Source organism: Equus asinus, chromosome 28 (assembly GCF_041296235.1).
Source record: "Equus asinus isolate D_3611 breed Donkey chromosome 28, EquAss-T2T_v2, whole genome shotgun sequence".
In the NCBI taxonomy this organism is placed as follows: Eukaryota; Metazoa; Chordata; class Mammalia; order Perissodactyla; family Equidae; genus Equus; species Equus asinus.
Window position 1 is genome coordinate 24,719,205 of NC_091817.1, and position 22,516 is coordinate 24,741,720.

General features: G+C 59.3%; 1 protein-coding gene across 2 annotated transcripts; it reads left to right on the top strand.

Moving 5' to 3' along the window:
* Positions 1-832: 832 nt before the first annotated feature.
* Positions 833-21,794, top strand: KATNB1 (katanin regulatory subunit B1). Of its 2 annotated transcripts, none has more exons than XM_014827367.3 (20): positions 833-962; positions 2,073-2,374; positions 6,611-6,741; positions 9,677-9,794; positions 15,209-15,309; positions 15,685-15,726; positions 16,348-16,431; positions 16,633-16,748; positions 17,173-17,244; positions 17,401-17,551; positions 17,689-17,879; positions 18,009-18,139; positions 18,560-18,610; positions 19,575-19,642; positions 19,777-19,896; positions 19,984-20,133; positions 20,434-20,510; positions 20,590-20,664; positions 20,918-21,034; positions 21,370-21,794. In XM_014827367.3, exons 2-20 carry the CDS (start codon positions 2,335-2,337, stop codon positions 21,500-21,502), a joined length of 1,968 nt encoding a protein of 655 aa, XP_014682853.1. In that variant the 5' UTR covers positions 833-962; positions 2,073-2,334; the 3' UTR covers positions 21,503-21,794. The 2 variants fall into 2 exon arrangements, with proteins under 2 accessions (XP_014682853.1, XP_014682854.1); XM_014827368.3 differs by lacking the exon at positions 833-962 and adding an exon at positions 1,741-1,943.
* Positions 21,795-22,516: the final 722 nt, after the last annotated feature.

Here is a 22,516-nt window from a genome sequence, read left to right on the forward strand (position 1 = left end):
CCTCTCGGCCGCCAGGGCCTGGCCCGAGGAGCGGCTTCTGTGGGTACCAGTCTCTCCCAAGCGGCTCCAACTCCTGGCCGGTCACGGCCCTTCCTAAGCTCACCCCGCAACGAGTCACAGGACAAGCAGGATTTCTGGGATTCCTAGTCGGCTGTCCCCATAAGGGAGCAGCCCACTCATCCATCACCGAGGCCGCGGCCGCGGGGCAGCTCTCCTGGGCTCCACGGCTGACTCGGACCCCCATCAGGCTCGAGCGCCTCCAGGCATCCCCCGAGGGATCCAGGCCAGCGTTCGTGCCAAAGAGGAGGGACAAAGTCCTCAGACCACGGCCGCACGGCTCCCGGGCAAGAGCAAGACGCAGGAACGACGGCAAAGCGCTGACTAAGCCCGATACCCGTTTCGCCCCACTCCAAGATGACTGCGCACTGCTTCACGCCGCTCCCGACGGCCCCTTCCCATTGGCCAGCTGGAAATTGGTTTTCCAATAACGCTGACGCTGATTGGTCGAGTCGGGACGGTTGCTAAAGCGATTGGCGCAGCTGCCATTGGGGGCGTCTCGCAAATTATTTAAACGCAAACTAGGTTGGAGAGCTAGAAGGAAAGGTGGAGGAAAGGGAAAGCTTGAGGCGGAGGCGGGACCGAGGAGACGGCGGCCCGCATTGGTTCACTGGAGGCGAGGGGCGGCTCTTGAACGCTCCTTCCTCGCGATTAGTCCAATTCAGGTAAAGGGGGCGGGTACTTAGGGAAAGCGGCAGAAGGGCCTGCTTCGATTGGTCAATCCTGGCAGGAGGCGGAGCGCTCGCGGCGGCTGATTGGTGCCGGCGGTGAGGTGGGCGGGGCTCCGGGCCGGAGGTTTTGTTGTGAGGGTCGGTTGTCAAGCAGCGGCCAATCAGGGCAGGGGATGGAGGCAAGTGGGGGTCGCGCCTGGAGCGGAGCCTCGGCCTCCGGAGCCGCAGCTGCAGGTGGAGTGGGCTAGGGGGCGAGGCGGCGAGGGGACGATGGGCCCTGGACTTGGCCGGGCCTGGCGGGGCGGGGCCGGCCGGGTGCGGGGAGAGGGCTCCAGGCGGGGGCAGGCTGGAGCCGGCGCTCCGCAAGCCGAGAGGAGTGGGAGGATCGGGCGAGGCCGAGGGACCAGCCCCAGCCTCGGGAGGGCGAGACCGGCGTGGAGGCCGGAGGGGAAAACAACGAGGCCGGAAGCGGAGCCGGGGGTCTGCAGGAGGATGGGTGATGAATAGAGACTCGAGAAGCAGGAGAGTGAATGAATGGGGGATACCGATAGCAGGGGGGAAAAGGGAATAAAGGGGGTCTGGCGAGGCAGGGGCCAAGTGAGGAGACAGGATGTGCACGAATGGGGGCCACAGGCGGCAGGAGAAGGGGCGGTGAACGGAGGACTACAGAGACAGAACGGGGGGACCCACGAGAAAGGGGACGGAGAGGAGAGGGTTCATGGGAAAGAGGCTTGGAGGAAGTGGGTAGGAGGCTCCGCGAGGTGGCCTTTTAGAGTTGAGGAGTCATCCCGACTCACGCCCACCTGGCACTGTCCTTGGGAATGCCAGGGACTAGGAGTAGATCTCTTGCCACAAACTGGGGGGTTGGACTCTCAGGACCCTCTTCGAGATTCCCCCCAGAGAAGACATCAATGCCTAACTCTGGGATGCCTCTCAGGGCCCCTAAGCTTAGCCTCTGACTCCGCCCCGTTCCCATACGTCAGACAAAACAGTGACTCCCAGAAATCTATCTGAGCTGCAGACATGTGGTCGGCCCGCCCCACTGCGGCTGCTGCGCTTTAGGCAGCCAGCCTCCTGGAACAGAGCCTCCTCCCCTCATCCTGGCCTCTAGGAGGACCTTCTTTTGCTTGTGTTCCAAGTCACCCTGCCTGAGGTGCCCCGTCTCCAGATTCTCAAATGCGATTTGCAGTGTGGCTACTGGCTCTGGTGGCCTTGGTGGGTGTCTGTCTTTATTAAGTGGCTTTAGTGATCCAGGGAGCTGCTGTGGCAGTTCTGTGAACCCAGGGTCCCCTGAGCGCCCACCAAGTGTTTCCTAACAAGCCACCCCCTCTGTTTGTGTTCCAGCCCAGGGGCAAGCTGAGATGGCTCGGGCCTGACCTTCTATGAGCCGGGATCCTGACAGGCACGCACAGGCTGCTGCCGTGGCTGCTGTGACTGATTTGAAACCACGAGGCGGTCTGGGGCCGGGAGACGAAGCGTTCCCTCTGCCTGGATGTGTGAGAGCTCCCTGCCAACTTGATTAGCGGGGCTGGGGGGGATCCACCCCCACCCCACCAGGAAAGCACAGCCTGTTTTGTGGGTGGAGCTTCAGGTGCCAGCCCGAAGGATGGCCACCCCTGTGGTCACCAAGACAGCCTGGAAGTTGCGTGAGTGGTTTTCTTTTTTCTTTCTGCCCCCATTCACCCCTGTTAGCTGCTTGTTGCTGAGTGCCCTCAACTCCCAGCTTTGTGTCCTGTTCTTGGCATGAGGTCCAGGGGGAGACTCTCAGGCTTTGGAGTAAGATAGACCAAGATGCAAATCGTGACTTTGGCATTTTTCAGCTGGGTCACATTGGGCAGGTGACTTAACCTCTCTGAGACTGGTTTCCTGTCCGTGCGATGAGATAATCACACTTACATTCTAGAGTTGCTGTGAGATTCAAGTGAGCTGATGAAGATAATGAGACACTTAGTGCAGCATTTCCAGTTAGGCTGGAAGGCAGGCTGGGACGAGAAATCCTGAAAGATGTTCTTGGCATTTTCGGACATCTCACAAGTCAAGCTTCCCCCGTTAGATGAGGGCATCTTGGGGCGGGGGTGGGAGTGAGAGGGTAGGCAGAGGGATGATGACTGGGCTCTGGAATATAACTGAGCACAAGCACCGCCCACCCCCACCCAGTACTCCACACTGGAATTCTAAACTCTTTGATCTCAGGACCCCTTTATATTCTTACAAATTATTAAGGACCCCAAAAAGTTTGTGTTTATGGGAGTTCTACCTGTCAGTATTTACCATGTTAGAAATTAATAGTGAGACATTTTAAAACACAAGAATGTACAATCAAACGTGCCATTAGTGATGATGTCATCACATGTCTTGTATCTTCTGGAAAACTCCACCATGTGCTTGTGAGCGGACGAGAGTGTAGAAGGTAAAAAATGCCATCTTAACGTTATTATGGAAACGATTTTGTCCTACTGGACCCCTGAAAAGCTCTGGGGGATGCCGAGGTTCCTCGGGTCTGTTTTGAGAACTGCTGCTCTGCACGTCGGTGCCTCTGTGCCCTCCCCGCCTGTCATAACTGGTTGGCATCGACTGGGTGTGCCCAAACTGGTCACCTCTGGTCACCTCTGCTGCGAGCTGTCCCCGGCTGTTTTCAGAAGCTGGGGGAAGGCTCCTCCACTTCTTAGCCGTGAGAACCTGGGCGAAGCTCTTTGCTGGGCCTCCGTGTCGTCATTTGTAAACTAAGAGGTTTGGGCCATTTTCAGATCGTCCCTCAAAGCCCTAGGTTCCGGGGAAGCCCTGTTAGGGGCTTCCAGGGAGCGCTCACTTTAGGCAGTATGACTTTGTATTTATTGGGGTTAGGTATCTGTCCCTTCAATGGTTGGTCTTTCCTGAGCACAGAACCAAGCTCTGGGGAGCCAGTGGGGGCAAAATAGACAAGGTCCCTGTGCAGTGGGGTACAGAGTGTGAGGAGAGCGACAGGCCAGAGTCAGATAATCTGCCCCCTGCCCCATTCTAAGCTGGGACATGTGCTTCGAATCAGTTAACTAGATGATGGGGGGGGGGGGGAAGGAGTGCTGTAGACTGCCTGAATAGCACATGCAAAGGCCCTGAGGCAGGAAGGTCAGTGCTTTGGAAGGCCTCAAAGGAGGCCATGGGCTATGGCACAGCAGTGGAGACCATATGGTGCCACGTGGGCTGGCGAGGTCTTCAGGGACACATGTTCATAGGACCCCAGCCCTGTGAGGCTTTGGCTTTGTCTTAAAGGCAAGACCAGCCGTCAAAGTGTTCAAGTGGGAGAAAATGTCATCAGGTGTATTGGGCATCCGCTGACAGTTTCATGTGCACTGCAGTTTCCATGGGTATAAGCTGTTGGAAGAGCCCAAGGCCAAATGACCTCTGGCTCCTTGTGGCTCTAGAGTCTGGCGAGGATCAGAAGGTGCTTGGCCAACATGGGCTCACTGAAGCCTAGTTGTTTGCATCTTCTGTTTGGGATGCAAGGCCTCAGCTCCTCTGGCCAGAATGCAGTATTCCCCAGCTCTGGCTGGGATGTGGGGCTTGGGTTGTGCCACCCGAGCTTGGGAAACTGGCATGGGCCTGTGCCACGGGTGGAGCGGCAGCTTGGCCTGCCAGAAGATGCTGTGAGGGTTTTTTTTTGTTTGCATTAAAGTCAGTACCTAAGCCTGGGCTGATGGTGGCTGCTGGCCCTCAGGTCAGAGGAGGAGCTCTTGGGCCAGTGCCCTGTGCTGAGGCCTCCTCTGCCTGGTGCCCATGGTATGTCCCCTTGTCCCCCTGGTCCCTCCAGTCAGTCCCTGGTCAGGCTGCTTAGAGGGGAGTGGTCTGAGCCCTTCTAGAAGGGCCCAACCTCCAGATCCTCAGCCCTAAGTCTGTGGTTCTTCCAGCTGGATGCCCCATCCCGGGAGGCATCTGATTAGGCTGTGGCGTGAAGATGGGAACCTCTTCACTCTCGTTCCCCACTGTCTGCCCAGTGCTGGGCCTGGAGCAGGCATCTGGGAAACATTTATGTTATGAATTAATGTCTGTCTCCAGGGGCAGTAGTTCTGAGGCCCAGAGAGGGGTAGCAGAGTGCCCGAGGAGGCCCAGTGAGGTGGGGCCCAGCCAGAACTTTCCCTGGGAAGGACGAGAGCTGGGGTGGACACTCAGGCCTCTAGGGAGGTCACGCATGGAGAGCGGTGACCACGGGGAGTGTCTTCAGAGAAGGGGAGGGGCCTGAGCTGGGGAACAGAGTGCTCAGGGAGAAGTTTGCCTTCGGAGCTGGGTTGGGCAGTCCCTTTGGCCCAGCAGATGCTCCTGGACAGACACGTGTCGGGGCGGAGCCCCAGAGCACCCCAGGCACCTGTTCCTACAGTAGGACAGAAGGCTCTTGGGTTGAGATGCAGACTAGAGAGGGGCCCAGGTCCCTTGGACCCCGTGGTTGTGTCCCCAGGGCCCCGGCTGACGGGTGGGCCTGCAGGAGACTCTCGTCCTTACTGAGGCTGGGTGCTCCCTTTGCCCAGCTCTAGCCTGGCCAGGCCCTGAGGTAGGGTGTCATCCTGAGGTCCAGCCTGGGCCCTGGTCCCCCAGGCAGTTTTAATAGCCCCTCTGAGCCAGGTTGCCTGGCAGGCAGCCTTCCCCGGGCTGTTTCCCAACCCCCCTGTGATCTGCAGCGGGCAGCACTGAGACCCAGGCAGGGTGGAGGCAGGAGCTGGAGCACAGGAGGGGCCCTTTTCCTCACTGTCACTCAAGCCAGCCGCCCAGTTGCCTTTGGGCATTGGCACTTGGGGTTTCCCCTCTGCCTGGGTGGGGAGACCTGTCTTGTCTTTTCCTTGTGGGGAGGGGCTCACTCGGCCTGGTTCGGAGGCCTGCACTACCTCTGGGTCCTTGCCCATGCTTTGTTCCCTTTGGGGCACTGACGATGCTCTCTGAGGCTGTGTCTGCCTCCCCCACTGCTGCCCCAGCTGCCCTGGCCAGGCGCCCTCAGGGCCGCCCACAACCACCTGACCTCCCGCTCTGTCGGATCAGCCCTCACTCCTACCCCCTCCCTCCCAGACCTCTCAGTTGGCTGCCTCCTGCCCCGCTTTCTCATGCAGCCCACCCTCCTGTGCCCACCCCAGTACCCACTCTCTATAGCAATTCCTTCTTAGCTGCCTGACAATCGTGGAGCACTCGCTCGCTCCCTTTGCAGCGGCTCACAGGCATGTTCTCAGTGAATCCTCAGCAACTCAGTGAGCCAGGAACTGTTCTCTCCATTTGCCGGATGAGGACCCCAGCCCTCAGAGAGGGTGAGTGACTTAGCTAAGGTCACACAGCCCACAATAGTAGAGCTCAGACCAGAACCCGGTCCATGATTCCGAGCCTGTGGGCTGAAGCCCTGAGTGAGCTCACCTGGGGACAGCTTGTCTGGAGTTGACCTGAATGGTTCTTAAAGTGTGTTCCCCAAAGCAGGGTTTGTGTGCACAGCGCGTGGCAGCTGAGGTGCTTAGGTGGGACACAGGTGAATATTTTTTATTTTAATAATTGTTTTCATTTTCTTTCTGTATCATAGAAAAAGCATAATGAACATTTCAAACTTGTAATTTCACACATATTATTGCTTACAAGACAGAGGTAAATAAAAATTGCAAGTCAATTTCAAAAATTGAGCATAATAAGGCAATAATATTACCGGTTGATGTGGAGAAAAGGGAAAAAAGTCATGGGGCCTAAGAGCGGCGTAGGAATGACTGTAGCTCTGTCTCAGGCCTGTCGCGAGGGGTCTGGCACCAAAGGGGCTGAAGTGGGCAGAGCCTCTGCTGGGCTTCGGGCGTAGGAGCTGGCGGCCCAGCAGGGCAAGGCCAACTGTCCTGCGTGCGGCCCGTCCAGCCCCCTGACTGCCTTCTCCCCTGCCCTTTCCTGTGCAGAGGAGATCGTCGCCCACGCCAGCAATGTATCCTCGCTGGTGCTGGGCAAAGCCTCGGGGCGCCTGCTGGCTACCGGCGGGGACGACTGCCGCGTCAACCTGTGGTCCATCAACAAGCCCAACTGCATCATGGTGAGCCCGGCAGCGGCGGTGTGGGGGGGACGGGGCGGGGCCTGGGTGGGGCGGGGGCTGTGGGCGGGGCCTGGGGAGGGGCTGTGGGGGGCCTGGAAGGGGCTGGGGTCTGGGCGGGGACTTGGGCGGGGTGGGGCCTGAGGAGGGGCTGGGGGCAGGCAGCTTCGCAGGGTCTGCGGGACGGCACGGGGCATCCTATCTCCTGGGTGCTGAGCCCGAGGGCAGGGGGACAAGCACCTCAGTGCCGCCCCCAGCCCTCTACTCAAAAAGGCCCAGGACAACCCCGACCGTTGGGATAGTGACCAGCTCTCAGGAATGGGGGAGTCACCTGGCCATGGGACAGAACTCCAGGGAGCCTGTGAGGAGGCTAAAATGAGCCCACAAGCTGGGTTTGAGCCTCCCTTGCCACCCCCCAACATGTTGACTGCGCCTTGATTCATTCCATGCCTCATTCCACAAACAGGGTTTGAGGGCAGCTGGTTGGAGCTGTTAGAGAACTGCTTCTTTAATAGCACTTTCCCCCTGGTTACCACGCAACTACATTCAGCGCCAAAAACGTCTCCAAAACAGGAAAGCATACAGGAGGAAAAAGTCCAAAAATTAATTACATATAGTTCCATTATCCAGAGACCATACGGCTGCTATTTTGGTCTGTGTCCTACGTGCTGATATCGATACATGTGCGCGCACATGTACAATATCATGTACACACATGCGTGTGCACACCTAAATGGACAACAACGTATTTCCTCTTCTGTAGCCTGGCTTTTTAAAATAACAATATTGTGATCGTTTTCCTATGTCAACAAATGTCCTTTTACAACATGATTTTTAATGGCTTCATGGTATTCCGTGGTTGGGATGGGCTGGAATTAGCTTAGCCACGCCCTGCTCCTGGCTCAGAGGTCATTTCCTGTTTTCTGGCTCGGCTGAGCCACGTGGTGACCGTCCTCATCTACCTAAATCTTTGAGCAGATCTGTGGTCATGGCACTAAATCCAAGGGCGTGCACTTTTTAGAAAGCTTTCAAAACATATTGCCCAATCGCCCTCCAGAAGTCAATGTACATTCTCACCAGCATCTGGCAGCACACAGTATTATCGTTCTTTGGACTCTTGTCCCAGTGAAGATAAAGGTAAAAAGGGGTTGAGGTGATATTCATTAGTAGAATAATCACCTCAGTGTTAGTAAACACTTGATCACCTGGCGCTTTTTGAGATCCAGCAGAGGACCTAGATGTGACCCAAACCACGGGCAGGGTTAAGAACAGAATTGAAATTTTATTTTGTTTCACTTTATTTTTAGGGTTCAAATGTGTTTTTCCCCCCTGAAATGCCAAAGTAACATACAAATTGAAAAAGAATCGACAAAGACTGACAAAAAATGGACATAAAGTGACCCCATGCTCTCGTCCCCAGAGAATCCCAGGGGACAGGTTGGGGTCTGGCCTCTAGACTTACCTTCTGACAACAGGTGCAGCCCGCGGGCCCAGCTGGCCTCATGCGGTGCCTCTGCCCTTGCTCACCATGGACCCGGCCCTCAGTGCGTCAAACAAGCCACCTTCTCTCTCACCTGAGCCTGTGCGCATGGGCTCCCTCTGCAGGCAGTCCCCTGTGATGCATTTCTGTGTGTTTTTGTGCATGTATGAACTCATACCGTTCAACATCCAAATGGTGCGGGGTCAAGAGTGAAAAGTCTTCCTTGCTCCCCCGACCCGACATCCCTCCTGGAGACAGCCCAGCTCCCCATCTCTCCGTGTCTGCCCAGAATTGTTTTATGGTCTGCCTGTTTCCCTCCCCCTCCATTTTTTGCACAAGTGTTGTCCTGCTGTTACGCTGTCCTCCATCTTTTGTCACCTAGAGTATCCTGGAGATAGGTCGTTGTCATGTTCAGAGGGTGGCCTCGTTGGTTTTCATGGCCTAGTGGTGTCCATTGCCTGGGCGACCACGGACGGCCACAGCTTCTCTAGCCAGTTTCCTGTGTTGGGCATTGATGTTGTTTCCAGTCTTTTGTCAAGAAGATTTGCCGCAGTGAATCACCTGGTCCCTGTGTCCCGCGTGTGGGAGCACGTGCAGCGTGGGCTCCCAGAGGTGGAGGTGCTCGTGTGCAGGGATGTGTGTTTCTCAGTGTGGATGGATTCTGCACGGTTGCCCTCCATGGAGCCCCACCGTTTAGGAGTCGGACAAGCTGCTTGTAACTGGCCTTCAATTTCTCTGTGCTGTCCCCAGCACCCCTGGGGAAGGTTGCCTTAGCAAACACTGCCTTGGGGTGGCCAGCGCTGGGTGAGGAGTGACAGACGCCATGAACTGCAGATTCTGGCCTCCTCTCCAGAAAGCTGGAAATGTCAGCACCTCCCACCGCTCCGAGGGGCCAGGCCAGGACGTGGGCTCGGCCCTGCCCAGCTCTGTCTGCTCCGGGTGGGGTCTGAGTTTTTTCCAGCAGAGTCACTCGAAGCCTCTCTGGGTTCCACGAGCCCCAGCCTGGGCGCGTGGCAGGGTCCTCCAGAAGTTCCAGAGGGGCGAGAGTGTGCCATGGTTCTGCCATGGTTTCCCCTCCTGAGGGGCTGGAGCCAGGCAGAGCGAGGAGATGGGAGCAGATCCGAGGGGGTGGTAGCTTGGACTCAGGGCTGGAGGGCCGGCTGCTCCCCTCCAGGGAGCCCAGGGCCATTTCATCAGGTGACATCCATGTCAGGAGCACAGTGGGCAGGCGGAGGGGGCTGGAGCATGACTGCCTGGGGCCTGGCCCGCTTTTAGCCCTGGGAGCCGAGGCTGAGAGGCGGCTGCTCAGCCATCTGCAGGGGAGCCTGCATGTGACTGTGAAGGCAGCCCCCTGCCTGAGCCGCTTCTCATGATGCCCTTCCCGGGAACCCAGAATTTGGGGCGGCAGCTGGTGGTCTGTCCATGCAGTTCACTGATGCTGCCGCCCTCTCTCCACAGAGCCTGACGGGTCACACGTCCCCGGTGGAGAGTGTCCGCCTCAACACCCCCGAGGAGCTCATCGTGGCCGGCTCCCAGTCGGGCTCCATTCGCGTCTGGGACCTGGAAGCTGCCAAAAGTAGGTGTTGGCGCTTGCTTGCCCCACATGTACCCCCGCACCGTACTCATCTCAGGCTCTGCCGTCCAGCCGCTTCCTCTGGGGAGCCTGTCCTGACTAGACTGGGTGCTTCTCTCTTGGAGCCCTGACCAGATGGTGTGGTGACCCCTGGCCCCCGTTAGCCTGGCAGCAGTTACGTGCACTGCCATCTCTGAGTGCTGGCACCAAGGAGGTGCCCAGGGGATGTCTGAACGGACAACTGTGTGGATGGGCGGGGCGGGGATGTCTGTGGATTCAGAACCCAGAAGGACATCCAGTGTGCCAGGGACCACACAGAACAGGGGCTCGAGTGAGGTGGCTCTGAGGAGAACTGGGGAGCGTGCGCCCACCTCAGGGGGCGGCCCAGCTCAGCTCCGGCTCCCTGTTGCCTGCAGGAATGGGGCCTCGGGCGGCCAGCACTTCTGTTTCCTTGGGCTTTGTTTTGGTTTGGTTTTCATCTTTATAGAAGCTACGCACAGTTTCGAAAGTCAAATAGTGCTGGTTCTACGAGTCATCACAATGAGACAAGGAGCTTTTCCCCACTCCTCATTCTCCACAGGCTTCTCTCCTCTGCCTGGCACTTTGCTCATCACCTCCACTTTTCCAAACGACACGGCTATATGGCAGTTTCTTTCTTTTCTTTTTAAAGACACTTGCTACGTTAGCTGTTGCCTTCCTAGGACAGAAGGTGAGAACTGAGCTCTCTTAGAGCCACCCCGACTCTGTCACTCACATTTCCCCTCCATCCTCCCAGTGTCACCTTTTAAACATTCAGTGTTTATATTATCGGGACCATACAGGATTATTCAGAGCTAATTATATTTCTTTTCTTTTCATAACTTTGTTTCCCTGGAGTTGATAATTGTTCTTTTTTTCATCTATATGTTTTTTACCTCATTATTACTAATTCAACCCCAAATTCTCCGCCAGAAGAGTCAGCCTCCTCCTTGAGTTTACCCTCAAACTCATCCCATAATTGAGGCGTCTCTTCTCAGAGCCTCTGTCCCCCGGGTCCCGGTGGCCTGGGAGCTCCTGGCCTGCAGCCCAGCTGCCATCCGGGGGCCTCCTGTCTCCTCTCTGGGGAGCTCTCTCATCTCTGCTGCGCCAGGCCCATGTGGCCGTCTTGCTCGCTTTTCTCGCTCTTTTTGATGGAGCACGTTCTTTCATAGCTCACTGAGAAAGGGTGCGTGACAGGCACAGTTTTCGAGACTGACTGTCCATGGCTAAAAATGACTTTATTCTACCCCCATCATTTGTTTAGAGTTCGAGTATAGAATTCTAGGGTGGAAATACTTTTCCCCAGAATTTTGAAGGTGCAGCTCCGTTGCGTGTTAGGTTCCGGGGGCGCTGTTAGGAGGGCGGTGTTGTCTCCTCGGCAGTCCCTCTCTCAGAGCGTGGGCCCTGCTTCTCTCCCCATCTGCCTCTCTCTGCAGGCCTGCAGCCTCTTTGTCCCTGCGTGCTGAAGTTTCACAGTGGTGGACCTGGTGGGTCAGTGTTCGTCCCTGTGCCAGATCCTCACTGGCTTCTCTCAGGCTATAAACTCATGCCCTCTGTTCTGGGCCAAGGGGGGAGTCTCGCCTTTTCCAAAAGAGGGGCTGCCTTTTAGCCTCAGGCAGGTGTTGCCACACAGCAGTGTGGGTCCAGTGTTGCCAGCTCTATGGATTTTCCAAGAGAAGCTGCGAATCTGGAAATTGATGTGGAATCCACCCATTTCTGCATGTTGACAGCTAATTCAGCATATTTTTCAGAACACTATGCAGGCCAACACTGAGAGGTCCAAGTAAAACGTGTTTGCCCTCTGCTCTTTCCAAGCCTCTGGCCTGGACCTTCCAGCATGCCAGGCGGGAGGCTGTCTGCTCCCTGAAGGCCGAGCAGGGAACAGCAGCATGGATTTTATCGAGGCTGGCTTTTCCAGAAGAGAGGCCCCTGCCCGGCTGAGACTTGCAGGTCCTTCTGGGCTTCCTATGGTGTGCGCTCTGCCTCTGCTGCAGGACCGCAGCCATCAGCCATGCATGCCCACTGGCCAGGTTCCTTCTGCTCAAGAACAGTGGTCCTCTTGTGTAGGTGGTCCTCAAGAAAGATGGTGCCCCTGGGCCTCATGGGTGATGCTTGCCCACTGGGGAGGGGCTGCTTAAGAAAGACGGAGCCCCAGGACCCCTGATAACAAACAGGGGCTGCGTCTCAGCACATGGTCCTGCTGCCTGGCCATGTGCAGGATCGAGGGCATGGTGTGCTCGGGTGTCACTGGACTCAAGGGGCCAAGGAGGAGCATGCCGGGCTGGCTGGGCTCCAGCCGAGAAAGCAGAAGAGCTTCAGCAGAAGGCGGTTGACTTCCTGGGGAGCCCTGCCTGGACCTGAGTCCCAGTGGATGGTCCCAACCACCTCACTCTGCAGTGGGGAGCCGAGGGCACCATGCTTTCTCAGCCACGACCGTGTCCCTCATGAGGGAATGTGAGGGATTCCTTGAGGTGGGCAAAGGAGGAAAACTGAAGAAAAGGCTTCTGGGATTCCTGGGCCCTGGCCATCTAGGGCTGGTCCTCTCAAGGAGCTAATTCCAGACACCTGGCCAGACCCCTCTCCCAGAGAACCTGACTCGGCAGTGCAGTGGGCCTGGAATCTGGCTTTCAGTAAGCTTCCAGGTGATTCTGATGCAGAGCCAGGTTGGCAGGGCCCCCTTATTTGACAGATGGGCAAACTGGGGCCAGGGAGAGTAAAGACCCCGTGGCTGGGGGTGGCAGAAGCTGGGATTCGAATCCTGGTGTCCAGACTCCCATCCCAGCTGTCCGCCCGCCATTTGCTGCCTCACGTTTAGGGGTGTTCTCCGATGGAAGAGAAACGTGCTCTCAGCAGCCTAGGCAGGAAGAGCTGAGACTCAGGCCCACCTCCACCCCCACCCACAGCGGGAGTGAAAATGACCCACATATTAGCACCCCAGGAGCAGAAGGGGTTCTGGAAGGGCTGCTTGACTGTCACATCAGTTGCCTTGAAAGGCAGCCCATCACTGGAGGGTTCGGGTGGAGGCCGACCAGCTACTCAGCTGGCAGGGCCTGGGGGTTCCCACACGGGCCACACAGCCCCCGCAGGCCCCTCCGCTCTGCAGTTCTGGATCCTGTGACTGAGTCTGGCATCAGGAGGACTTCCAGGGGCCCTTCTGGGACAGAAGAGCAAGGGCAGAAGTCACACCAGAAGAATGTGGTCCTGCCAGCTTTCCTTGGTGCAGCCAGAGGGCGAGGGTGGGTCAGCCCCGGGATCCCACAGCAAGGCTGGCTGCGCTTCATGATGCTGGCCCACGCGGGGCTGGGACCTGATGCATTCTCCCGGAGCAGGGCAGGATTTTGGAAGACGTGCTGTGGGATGCAAAGCGAGTGGACTGAAGCAGGAGCTGGCATGAGTCTGCACCCTCCTGGCCCTGGACTGGGAGCCTGTGCCCGATGCCACCCTGGCCAGCAAGCCAGTGCTGAGCCCCTAGTGATCCGTGACACCTACAGAGTGAGGAGGGGCAGCTGCTCAGGTTTTGGTGTGGTTGAAATAGACACTCACTCGACAGATGTGGCAGGTGCCTGGTCACAGTCTGGGAAGGACGTAAAGGTGGCTCAGTCCCAGCTCAACCCCAGGTGCCTGCGCAGAGGGGCACCTGGGGGGATGGGGGGAGGTGGCGGGTGGGGGGTTGGACTCTGTCCCCAAGGCAGATGACAGCCAGAACAGCTCCCTCCCTCCTACTCTCAGGTGTGCCTGTCCTGTCCTGGGAGCTTTAGACGAATGGGAGGCAGGTGCAGGGCCACACGGGAAGCATGCTGCTCAGTCAGATGCCTGCTTTAAAGCCGGGCTCTGCGCCCTGCTGACGGGCCTGGGCAGGCTGCTGCGCCCTCTGAGCCTCGGTCCATCCCCACCGCCCGGCGTTGCTGGGGGCGGACTCCTGCTCGGAATCACTCAGCGTGTTCTGGGAACACCGGAAGTGCTCAGCAGATGTCCTGGGAGAAGGCAGGTGCCCAAATGGCCATGGCACTGGGTGGTCATCCCTGGGGCTCCAAGAGAGAGAACCAGGACATGAGGCCTGAGGAGGAAAGAAGGTCCAGCCTGGGGGACAGAGAGGAGGGGATGAAGGCAGGCCTTGTGCAGGAAGAAATTACACCAATAGTAATTATAACTGGCATTTACTGAGCACTTACCATGCGTCGGGCCCATGCTAAGAACTTTAGGTCCATTTTATTACATAATTCTGGCCATGACCCACTATGAGGCTCAGAGTGTGTAAGGGATTGCCCAGGGTCACACAGCAAGTGAGGGGCAGAGCCAAGACTTCTCTCAGTTCTGTCTGGCTCCAGAGCCCTGGACCCGGACCCTGAAGGATGGAGACAATCACAGTAGAGTTTGTTTAATTCACTCAGTGCTTGGAGCTCGACTCTTTGTCCCTAAAGCATTACATTTGAAGTCTGCTTGAACTCCTCCTCCAACAAAGAGCTCACTGCCTCCCAAGGCACCCTGTTTCACCGTGGCTCAAACCTAAGGATGGCTGGACTCCCGCACCCCTGGCACCAGCACTCGTGGGGTCATTGATGTCATTCAGACAGTGGAATTAGAAATCTTTTAAAAAGCAAGACACATGAGGCCAGAGAGAAGAGGCAAATCTGTTACCAGAGAAAACTGTCGAGACAGAAGCACAAGGTTTGCCTGTGGGCCGAGACAGGCTGGGCCACAGAGCTGCCTGCAGAGCTTTGAACGGTGGCAGACATGGTTCCCTGGGGCAGCAGGAGGCGAGCAACCTCCTGCCCCTGAGCGTTCTGAGGCCCTGTCATGTCCTCCCTGTGTTCCCTCAGTCCCACAGCTCCACTGAGTGTCCTCACGGCCACCCTCAAGATCCCTTGGACAGAGGACAAGTGTGAGCATCGGGGCCACCCCAGGCACACCCTCCACTTACCCTCCTTGGGGCCTTTGCCCACCACTCCCCTCTGCTCGACATCCTCCCTCATCCTCTTGCCTGACAGCCTGCTCAAATACCATCTCCTCCAAAAAGCCTTCCTGGATTTCTCTTTTCAACCAAGCAGTTTCTCCCGCAGCTTGGACCTCTGCTGCATCCTTCTTGCTCTGTCTCGAGTGTGGTGGGATACTTGGAAGATCATAAGCTGCACATCCATGGGGCGAGCCCAGAGTCACAAGCCGGGGGGTACATTTTCTGGGGGCTCGGGTAATGACAGAAATGGCTGTCATCTCTTGGGTTAAAAATAAGAAAATTAGTTGTTGGGGTGGTAGGACTCTGGTTGGTTTCCCCGTATTTGTGAAATCTGTGTCATTGTGTTCTGTGCAGCTGCATTACAGCACACACAGGGAGCACAGCGGCCCTCCTCCGGGGCCGGCCTGTGTGCCTCACGCCGTGTCTCTGTTTTCTCCCTTGGTAGTTCTGCGCACACTCATGGGACACAAAGCCAACATCTGCAGCCTGGATTTCCACCCGTATGGCGAGTTCGTAGCCTCGGGCTCCCAGGACACAAACATCAAGGTGAGACGCTGCTCCGAGCCTGGTGCCTCCCCGCAGGGCCGGCCAGGGGACGAGCTGTGTGTCCTGCCTGAGGGGCTGGCTTTTGGCTCTGAGGGGGGGCGTCTACCCTCTGCAGCAGCATCTGTAGCCTCCTGGGGAAGGGGCATGTGGAGGTGTTCACCAGGCATTTCTGCTCAGGGTTAGTGAGTGGCGTCTGCCCAGCATTGGTGAGCAGGTTCCAGACCCCTGGCATTTTGGGGTGTAATGACCCAGAGCCCTCTCTGCTCGTGGCTGCACCGTGCCCTCTGACCCAGGCTTCAGTGCCTGGATCCTGCCCGGCCCCAGCACCTTCTTATGACCTATCCTGACTCCGCCCCTCTGTGCCTCTCCCCACAGCTCTGGGACATCAGGAGGAAAGGCTGTGTCTTCCGATACAGGGTAAGGAAGGCGCCCTCGCTCATCACCAGTACTGTGCAGGCATGGAGCATGAGGTGGGGCCCGACGCTGGCGGGGCTGGAGGGAGTGCTGTCCAGCATGGGTGAGAATGTGAGAAATGGGAGTGCAAACGAGAGAAATGTGAGTGGAGCAGGAGTGCTGTGGGTGGTCCACCTGGACCCCCGGCTCTCGGTGCATCCCCCAGAGCCGTGTTTGCCAAACTGCTCCGTGCTCTGGGTTTGCAGGCAGGTAACAGGTGTCATTAGGTGAAGGGGTGCCTATTCATATGCGTTTGGAAGCATTGAGTTTAACAAAAAATTATATTTGGAGGTTTTTACACCCTTTGACATTAAGAGAGAGCATTTAACTCTCCAAAAAGAGGCATGAGATACGTTGTTTCCCAAACTATATGACCACCCCATCTTGGTTTGTCCATGACGGCGTGTGGAGAAGTGTCCCTCTGTGACATCTCCCACACGTGGCTGTCTGTCCCCTGCCTGCCTGCTCCCCAGGGACTCCCGAGACTTCCTGCCCCCACTGTGCCGAGGGAAGGGATGGAGTCGGGTGGCGGGGAGGGAAGCCCACTGGGCTTAGGTCCTCAGCTCAGCTCAGTGTGCTCCTCAGGGCCACAGCCAGGCCGTGCGCTGTCTCCGGTTCAGCCCTGACGGGAAGTGGTTGGCATCAGCTGCAGATGACCACACTGTGAAGGTAGCTCCTGGCTGCCCCGGGCCCGGGGCCGGTCACACTCAGGTTGGGTCCTCACCTCCCTCCCCATTGGGCTCGTGTGTCTGTCCCAAGCCCATCCAGAGTGGAAGGTGGTTTGTGGATAAAGAGCTGAGGCTGGAATGGAGGGAGGGCGGGCAGCCAAGGTGCCAGGCCCAGTCCTGACCTCCACCCCGCCCTGCCCAGCTCTGGGACCTGACTGCTGGCAAGATGATGTCTGAGTTCCCTGGCCACACGGGGCCTGTGAATGTGGTGGAGTTTCACCCCAACGAGTACCTCCTGGCTTCTGGCAGCTCTGACAGGTGAGAAGGAGGGCCCATCGCCTGTGATGGCCATCCCTCACATCTCTGCCCTCCGTGTGTGTATGTACATCTGTCCCCAGTCAGTCTCTCTGTGCCAGGGTGTCATACACCTGATGATCCTATGTAGATTGAATTGACTGCCAGCTCTGCCAGGATCGGAGCCTGGTCCCATCTCTCCCCTGGCCCCAGTGTCCTGGGTCTTCAAAGGCAAGTCGGGACCCAAGGCCCATGTTCGCCTCCTGCCTGCTGAGTCCCCTCCCCCTGCCTGTGCAGGGCCAGCCCGTGGCCCCAGGCATTGCTCTTGGTGGCCTTGATTGGAGGGGTGGGGGCAGGTGTCTGGAGAGAACCCGGCTTCCCCAGCCACAGGCCCGGGTGGAGGCCAGCGTTGGGGCACTGGCACAGCACAGCCTGGCTGCCTTTGCAGGACCATCCGTTTCTGGGATCTGGAGAAGTTCCAGGTGGTGAGCTGCATCGAAGGGGAGCCGGGGCCTGTGAGGTACGCAGGCGGCTGCGCAGGGCCCGGGCCTCCCCCCAGACAGTGGGAGGGACGTGGGTGGGCCTTTCCCATCCCTGCTTCCGCTCCCTCCTGTCCTGGGCTCCCTCAGCCTGCCCACATTTCTTGGGACCCATGGCCCACTCTCGCCTGGCCCAGGAGCGTCCTCTTCAACCCCGATGGCTGCTGCCTGTACAGCGGCTGCCAGGACTCGCTGCGCGTCTATGGCTGGGAGCCCGAGCGCTGCTTTGATGTGGTCCTAGTCAACTGGGGCAAGGTGGCTGACCTGGCCATCTGCAACGACCAGCTGGTGAGAGGGCCACTGCCTGCCCGCCTCCACCTCTGTCCCCACTTCCCCCCCGAGCTGGGATCCTGCCCGCCCCACCCCCACCCCCCCACACTGCCCCTGCTGCGAAGGTCCTGCCCCAGCTCTGCCACTTCCTGCAGATAGGCGTGGCCTTCTCCCAGAGCAACGTCTCCTCTTATGTGGTGGACCTGACGCGGGTCACCAGGACAGGCATGGTGGCCCAGGACCCCGTGCAGGACAGCCGGCCCCTGGCGCAGCAGCCACCCCACCCCAGCGCCCCCCTTCGGCGCATCTACGAGCGGCCCAGCACGGCCTGCAGCAAGCCTCAGAGGTGGGGTGATCTGGGCCTCCAGGGTGCTGGGGGGCACAGGACGCAGGCCTGTTGCCGGGAAGACTTCAGGGGGCGCAGCCCTGGCCTCACTGGGGCCCTGCCCTCCTTTCGGCTTGGCCCTGCCCCCAGGGTGAAGCAGAACTCGGAGAGCGAGCGCCGCAGCCCCAGCAGCGAGGACGACCGGGACGAGCGGGAGTCCCAGGCGGAGATCCAGAACGCTGAGGACTACAACGAGATCTTCCAGCCCAAGAACAGCATCAGTGAGCCCTGGGCCCCGGTGTCCCTCCGAGCCCCAGAGTCCCCATTTTGAAATGGAGGCACGCCGTCCTTCAGGGATGGCGTCTTTGCCGCTCCGCTCCTTTGGTTTAACTCCTGATGCACACCTAGCCCCAGGCTCTGTTCCTAGGTCCTCTGGGCCCCAGTGGAGGCCCGGCAGCTACTTGGTGCCCCTGCCCGCCCCGAGCAAAGGAAGGTCCACAGGGGCAAGTGGGTGGAAAGGGGCAGGCCTGAGGGTTTGTGGGGCCAGGAACAGGGTCACAGGTCAGCAGCTGTGTGCCTGGGAGCCACCTTCCATCCCCCACATCCTGACAGGGCCCTGGGTCCCCAGACCCCAGCCCTGAGGGCTCAGACAGGATCTCTGACTGGTCAACGTGAGTCCTCAGCCCCCTTCGCCTCTGCAGGTCGGACACCACCCCGGAGAAGCGAGCCCTTCCCAGCACCCCCGGAGGACGGTGAGTTGGAGGACGGAGCCTGGCCCCCCAGGGACTCTGGTCCTCTCTCCTTAGGAGCCCCTGCCCCTCCCCCAAGCCTCCTCTTCATGGCACAACCTCCAGCCTCTCTCCCACTGGGTCTTTTCCCTCCGCTCACTCAAGAGTACCTACTGTGTGCCCAGCCTGGGCTAGGCCCTGGTGATTGGGTGTGAACAAGGCAGGCAGGTGCCCCCTAGGAGCCCACACCGTGGGAAGGAGGGCAAATAGCAGACAGACCACCACACAGACGGGTCTAGAAATGGGACACGTGCCGTGGAGGAAGGGGTGGGCTGGTGAGAGAGGTCACTAGGGCCCCCTGTGATGGGGATCAGGCACGCCTGAGGGCCAGGTGAGGAGAGAAGAGGGCAGAGCCTTGGGTGGGAGGGAGCCAAGAGGAGGGTGGGGGCTCGGGTCTGGGAGAGGAGGCCAGGCCCTGTGGGCCGTCGTTGGTTTGTGTTTCGCTGGAAGCTTTAAGAAAGGAGAGAACGTGATCTGCTTTATGACTGGAGAAGAGACGGGGGTGGGCACCCTCCCGCCCCCTGGCTTTCTCCTTGAGGGGCCGTCCTCTCGCCCCACCTTGAGGCTGGGTTCCTGAAGGGCCTCCCCGTCCTGTGTACCCCACTCCCCACAGCACCCCCGCCCCCCCACTCCAGCGCACACACTCCCGCGCTAATAGGATGACGGGTTCACCACACCCTGGAGCCCCTGGGTCCCGTCCACGCACAGGGTAAACACCTGCTTTCTGCCAGACCCCTGGTGCATAGAGAGGGATGAGCCCGGCCCAGCCCTGCCCTCAGGCCTCCCCAGGACCTGCACTGCTGGCTCCTGCTCCGTCCCCCCATTTACAGATGCCCGGAGCCCCACCCCCCATCCTCACTAGCCCTGCTTTCTTCGCACCAGTCCCTTCTCCTGGCCTGACCCAGCCATCTTTTCCTTTTGCCTCCAGACGTGGCCACAGCAAAGGAAGCAGCAGAGCCCAGCCCAGCCATGGACGCACAGTTCCCAGTGCCAAATGTACATCAGGGTGGAGAGGGCGTGATGTAGGGATCAGATGGGCTGGAGTCCTGAACCAGGGGTCTGGGCTGTCCATGCTGTGGGTGGAGGGGAGGCCTCAGGGTGGCCGCCCGCTGAGCTCCAGATCCCTCCAGCTCGAGGTCCTGGCCCGGCCCCCCGTCGTCACTTCCACCCCTGCACCCAAGGCTGAGCCCACCATCATCCCTGCTGCCCGGAACGAGCCCATCGGGCTGAAGGCCTCTGACTTCCTGCCCGTGAGTAGGGCCCCACCCAAGGGCGGGTGGAAGCCATGCGGCGAGGGCAGAACTTTGCTGCCAGCATCTGGGTGCCTGTCCCACCAGGCCGTGAAGATCCCCCAGCAGGCGGAGCTGGTCGACGAGGATGCCATGTCACAGATCCGCAAAGGCCACGACACCATGTGCGTGGTGCTCACTAGCCGCCACAAGAACCTGGACACCGTGAGGGCTGTGTGGACCACAGGCGACATCAAGGCAGGCACCGCCCCTGCCTGGGGCTCAGGGTTGAACCGGAGGCAAGCCGCAAGAGGGAGGGCTGGGGGTGAGGCGGCCCCGTCGCTGCCCCCTCGCCACCCCGTGGCTGACTTCATTTTTGTTTCCTCCCTCGTTGTCATCACGGGCTGTTGGGCATTGAGCAGCTATTTGTGGGCCTGCCTGACACTCATCATTTTAGGTGTAGTCTTATTAACACCCCACGAACCCTGTCATCACGCCACACCCAGGCGGGGCCGCACTGTCGCACACAGTCCCCTCTGACAGGTGCTCTGTTTGCAGACTTCAGTGGACTCGGCTGTGGCCATCAATGACCTGTCGGTGGTGGTGGACCTCCTCAACATCGTCAACCAGAAAGCGTAAGTGGCCGTGGCAGGTGGAGTGGGTGGGTAGGCAGGGCGGGCACTGAGGACGCGTGTCCCTGGCCCTTTCCCCCAGCTCCTTGTGGAAGCTGGACCTGTGTACCACGGTCCTGCCGCAGATCGAGAAGCTTCTGCAGAGCAAGTATGAGAGGTACATGTGGGGAAGCCGAGCCTGCCTCACAGCGGGGAGGGGGCATCAGAGCTCCTGCAGGGACCACGGGAGAGACCCCAGTGCCTATGTGAGGTGGCAGTGTAGCCTTGCTGTCCCCTCCAAGTTCCCAGGGAGGCCAGAGTGATAACAAGCCCGTGCTGCCTCTGATCCTGCCTCTGCCCCCTCTGTCTCTGTGCCTTGCTTTCTGTTGACCTTTCTGTCCATGGCCCCAATCATCCATCTGCCTCTGAAGCTATGTGCAGACGGGCTGCACCTCCCTGAAGCTGATCCTGCAGCGGTTTCTGCCCCTCATCACTGACATCCTGGCGGCCCCGCCCTCCGTGGGTGTGGACATCAGCCGAGAGGAGAGGTGAGGGGCCAGGCAGGGTGGGTATGCTGGGAGGTGTGTATGCTGGGAGCAGGGGTGCCAGGGCACACGGGCCTGGGGGCCGGGCCAGCTTGATGGTGGCTCTGCTGAAACAGCTTGTAGAGGAGGTCACTGTGCTGGGCAGTGGCTCAGGGCGTGGGGCCCTCCGTGGCCTGGCTCTGCCCTGAGCCCTGGCACTGCCTAGGTGGGTCCTGCGCTCTGGGCCTCAGCCTTCTTCTTTGGGGAGGGGCAAGAGCAGTTAGGACAGGAAAGGCCCAGGGTCGGGTGCGGTCCTGGGGTCGTGTCCAGCTGCTCCATCACTGCCCCTCTGTCCACAGGCTACACAAGTGCCGGCTGTGCTACAAGCAGCTCAAGAGCATCAGCGGCTTTGTCAAGAGCAAGTCAGGCCTGAGTGGCCGCCACGGCAGTGCCTTCCGCGAGCTGCACCTGCTCATGGCCAGTCTGGACTGAGGAGCCTCGTGGGGGGCACCCAGCAGCCCTCAGGACCTGGCCTCAGCCCCTCCTCCTGTTTCCCGTGTGCCCACTCGCCAATGAGCCTCTGCCCGGCCCCCACTGCTGCCCTATGGCCATCCTGGAGGCGGCGGCGCTGGCCCACTGGCCCCCTCCACAGCCCCGAACTCTTGGACTTCTCTCCAGCAACGCTGCCCGGCTTTGCCCAACTCTTGCTTCTGGGGGCAGCGAACTGAGCCCGGGGGCTGCTGCTGTAATTTATAAGGCAGATTTTATTAAATTTGTAACTATTCCCTGGTTTCCTTGCTGGGAGGGGCGTGCTCTGGCCCGTGGCTCTGCTGGGCCCAGGACTGCCTGCCTGGTCTCACAGAGGAGACCACTCCCCCTCCAAGCTCCAGAGGTGGTGCGCCAGGCGGTGTGGCCAGCAGAGGGCAGCCGAGGGACAGACGGGCGGGAAAGAGCTGGTTTACTTATTCTGGGGGAGGCGGGAGAGGCATCCCATGGACGCCTCTGGGCCTGGCCAACAGCTGTACCCTACAGGGTGCTTGGAGCGCAGCCTCGCAGACACGGGCAGCACTGGGCTGGCCCAGAGCCCAGCACCCTCCCCCATCCCCCAGGCTGCCTCCAGGGACAGGACTGGAAGGGCAGCTGCCCCATCTGACGAGGGCTCTGCGTAGCTTTCACTCCCCGCGGGAGCCCCCAGTGCTGGCTGCCCAGAACAGGTTCCCCTGACCCAGTGGTCAGCCCTGAGAAGAGGGCCCCTGCTCCTTCCCGAGGCAGCAGCTGTCGGTTCAGTCCCGCTTGGTTGAAGGGAGGGCCCCACTGGGGCTGGGAGCAGTGCAGGCCAACACAACCCCCGACGGGTGGGAGTCCTGTAGGCACTGGGGGCAGGGGGCGCTCAGCCGTGGCCGTTCACTCGAGGGGACGCGGCCAGGGCAGAGGGCGCCCCGTGGCCACCGTCTTGTGTGCCTCTAGGAGCCTCAGGTTCCCGTCTGTGAGACAAGGTGATGGCAC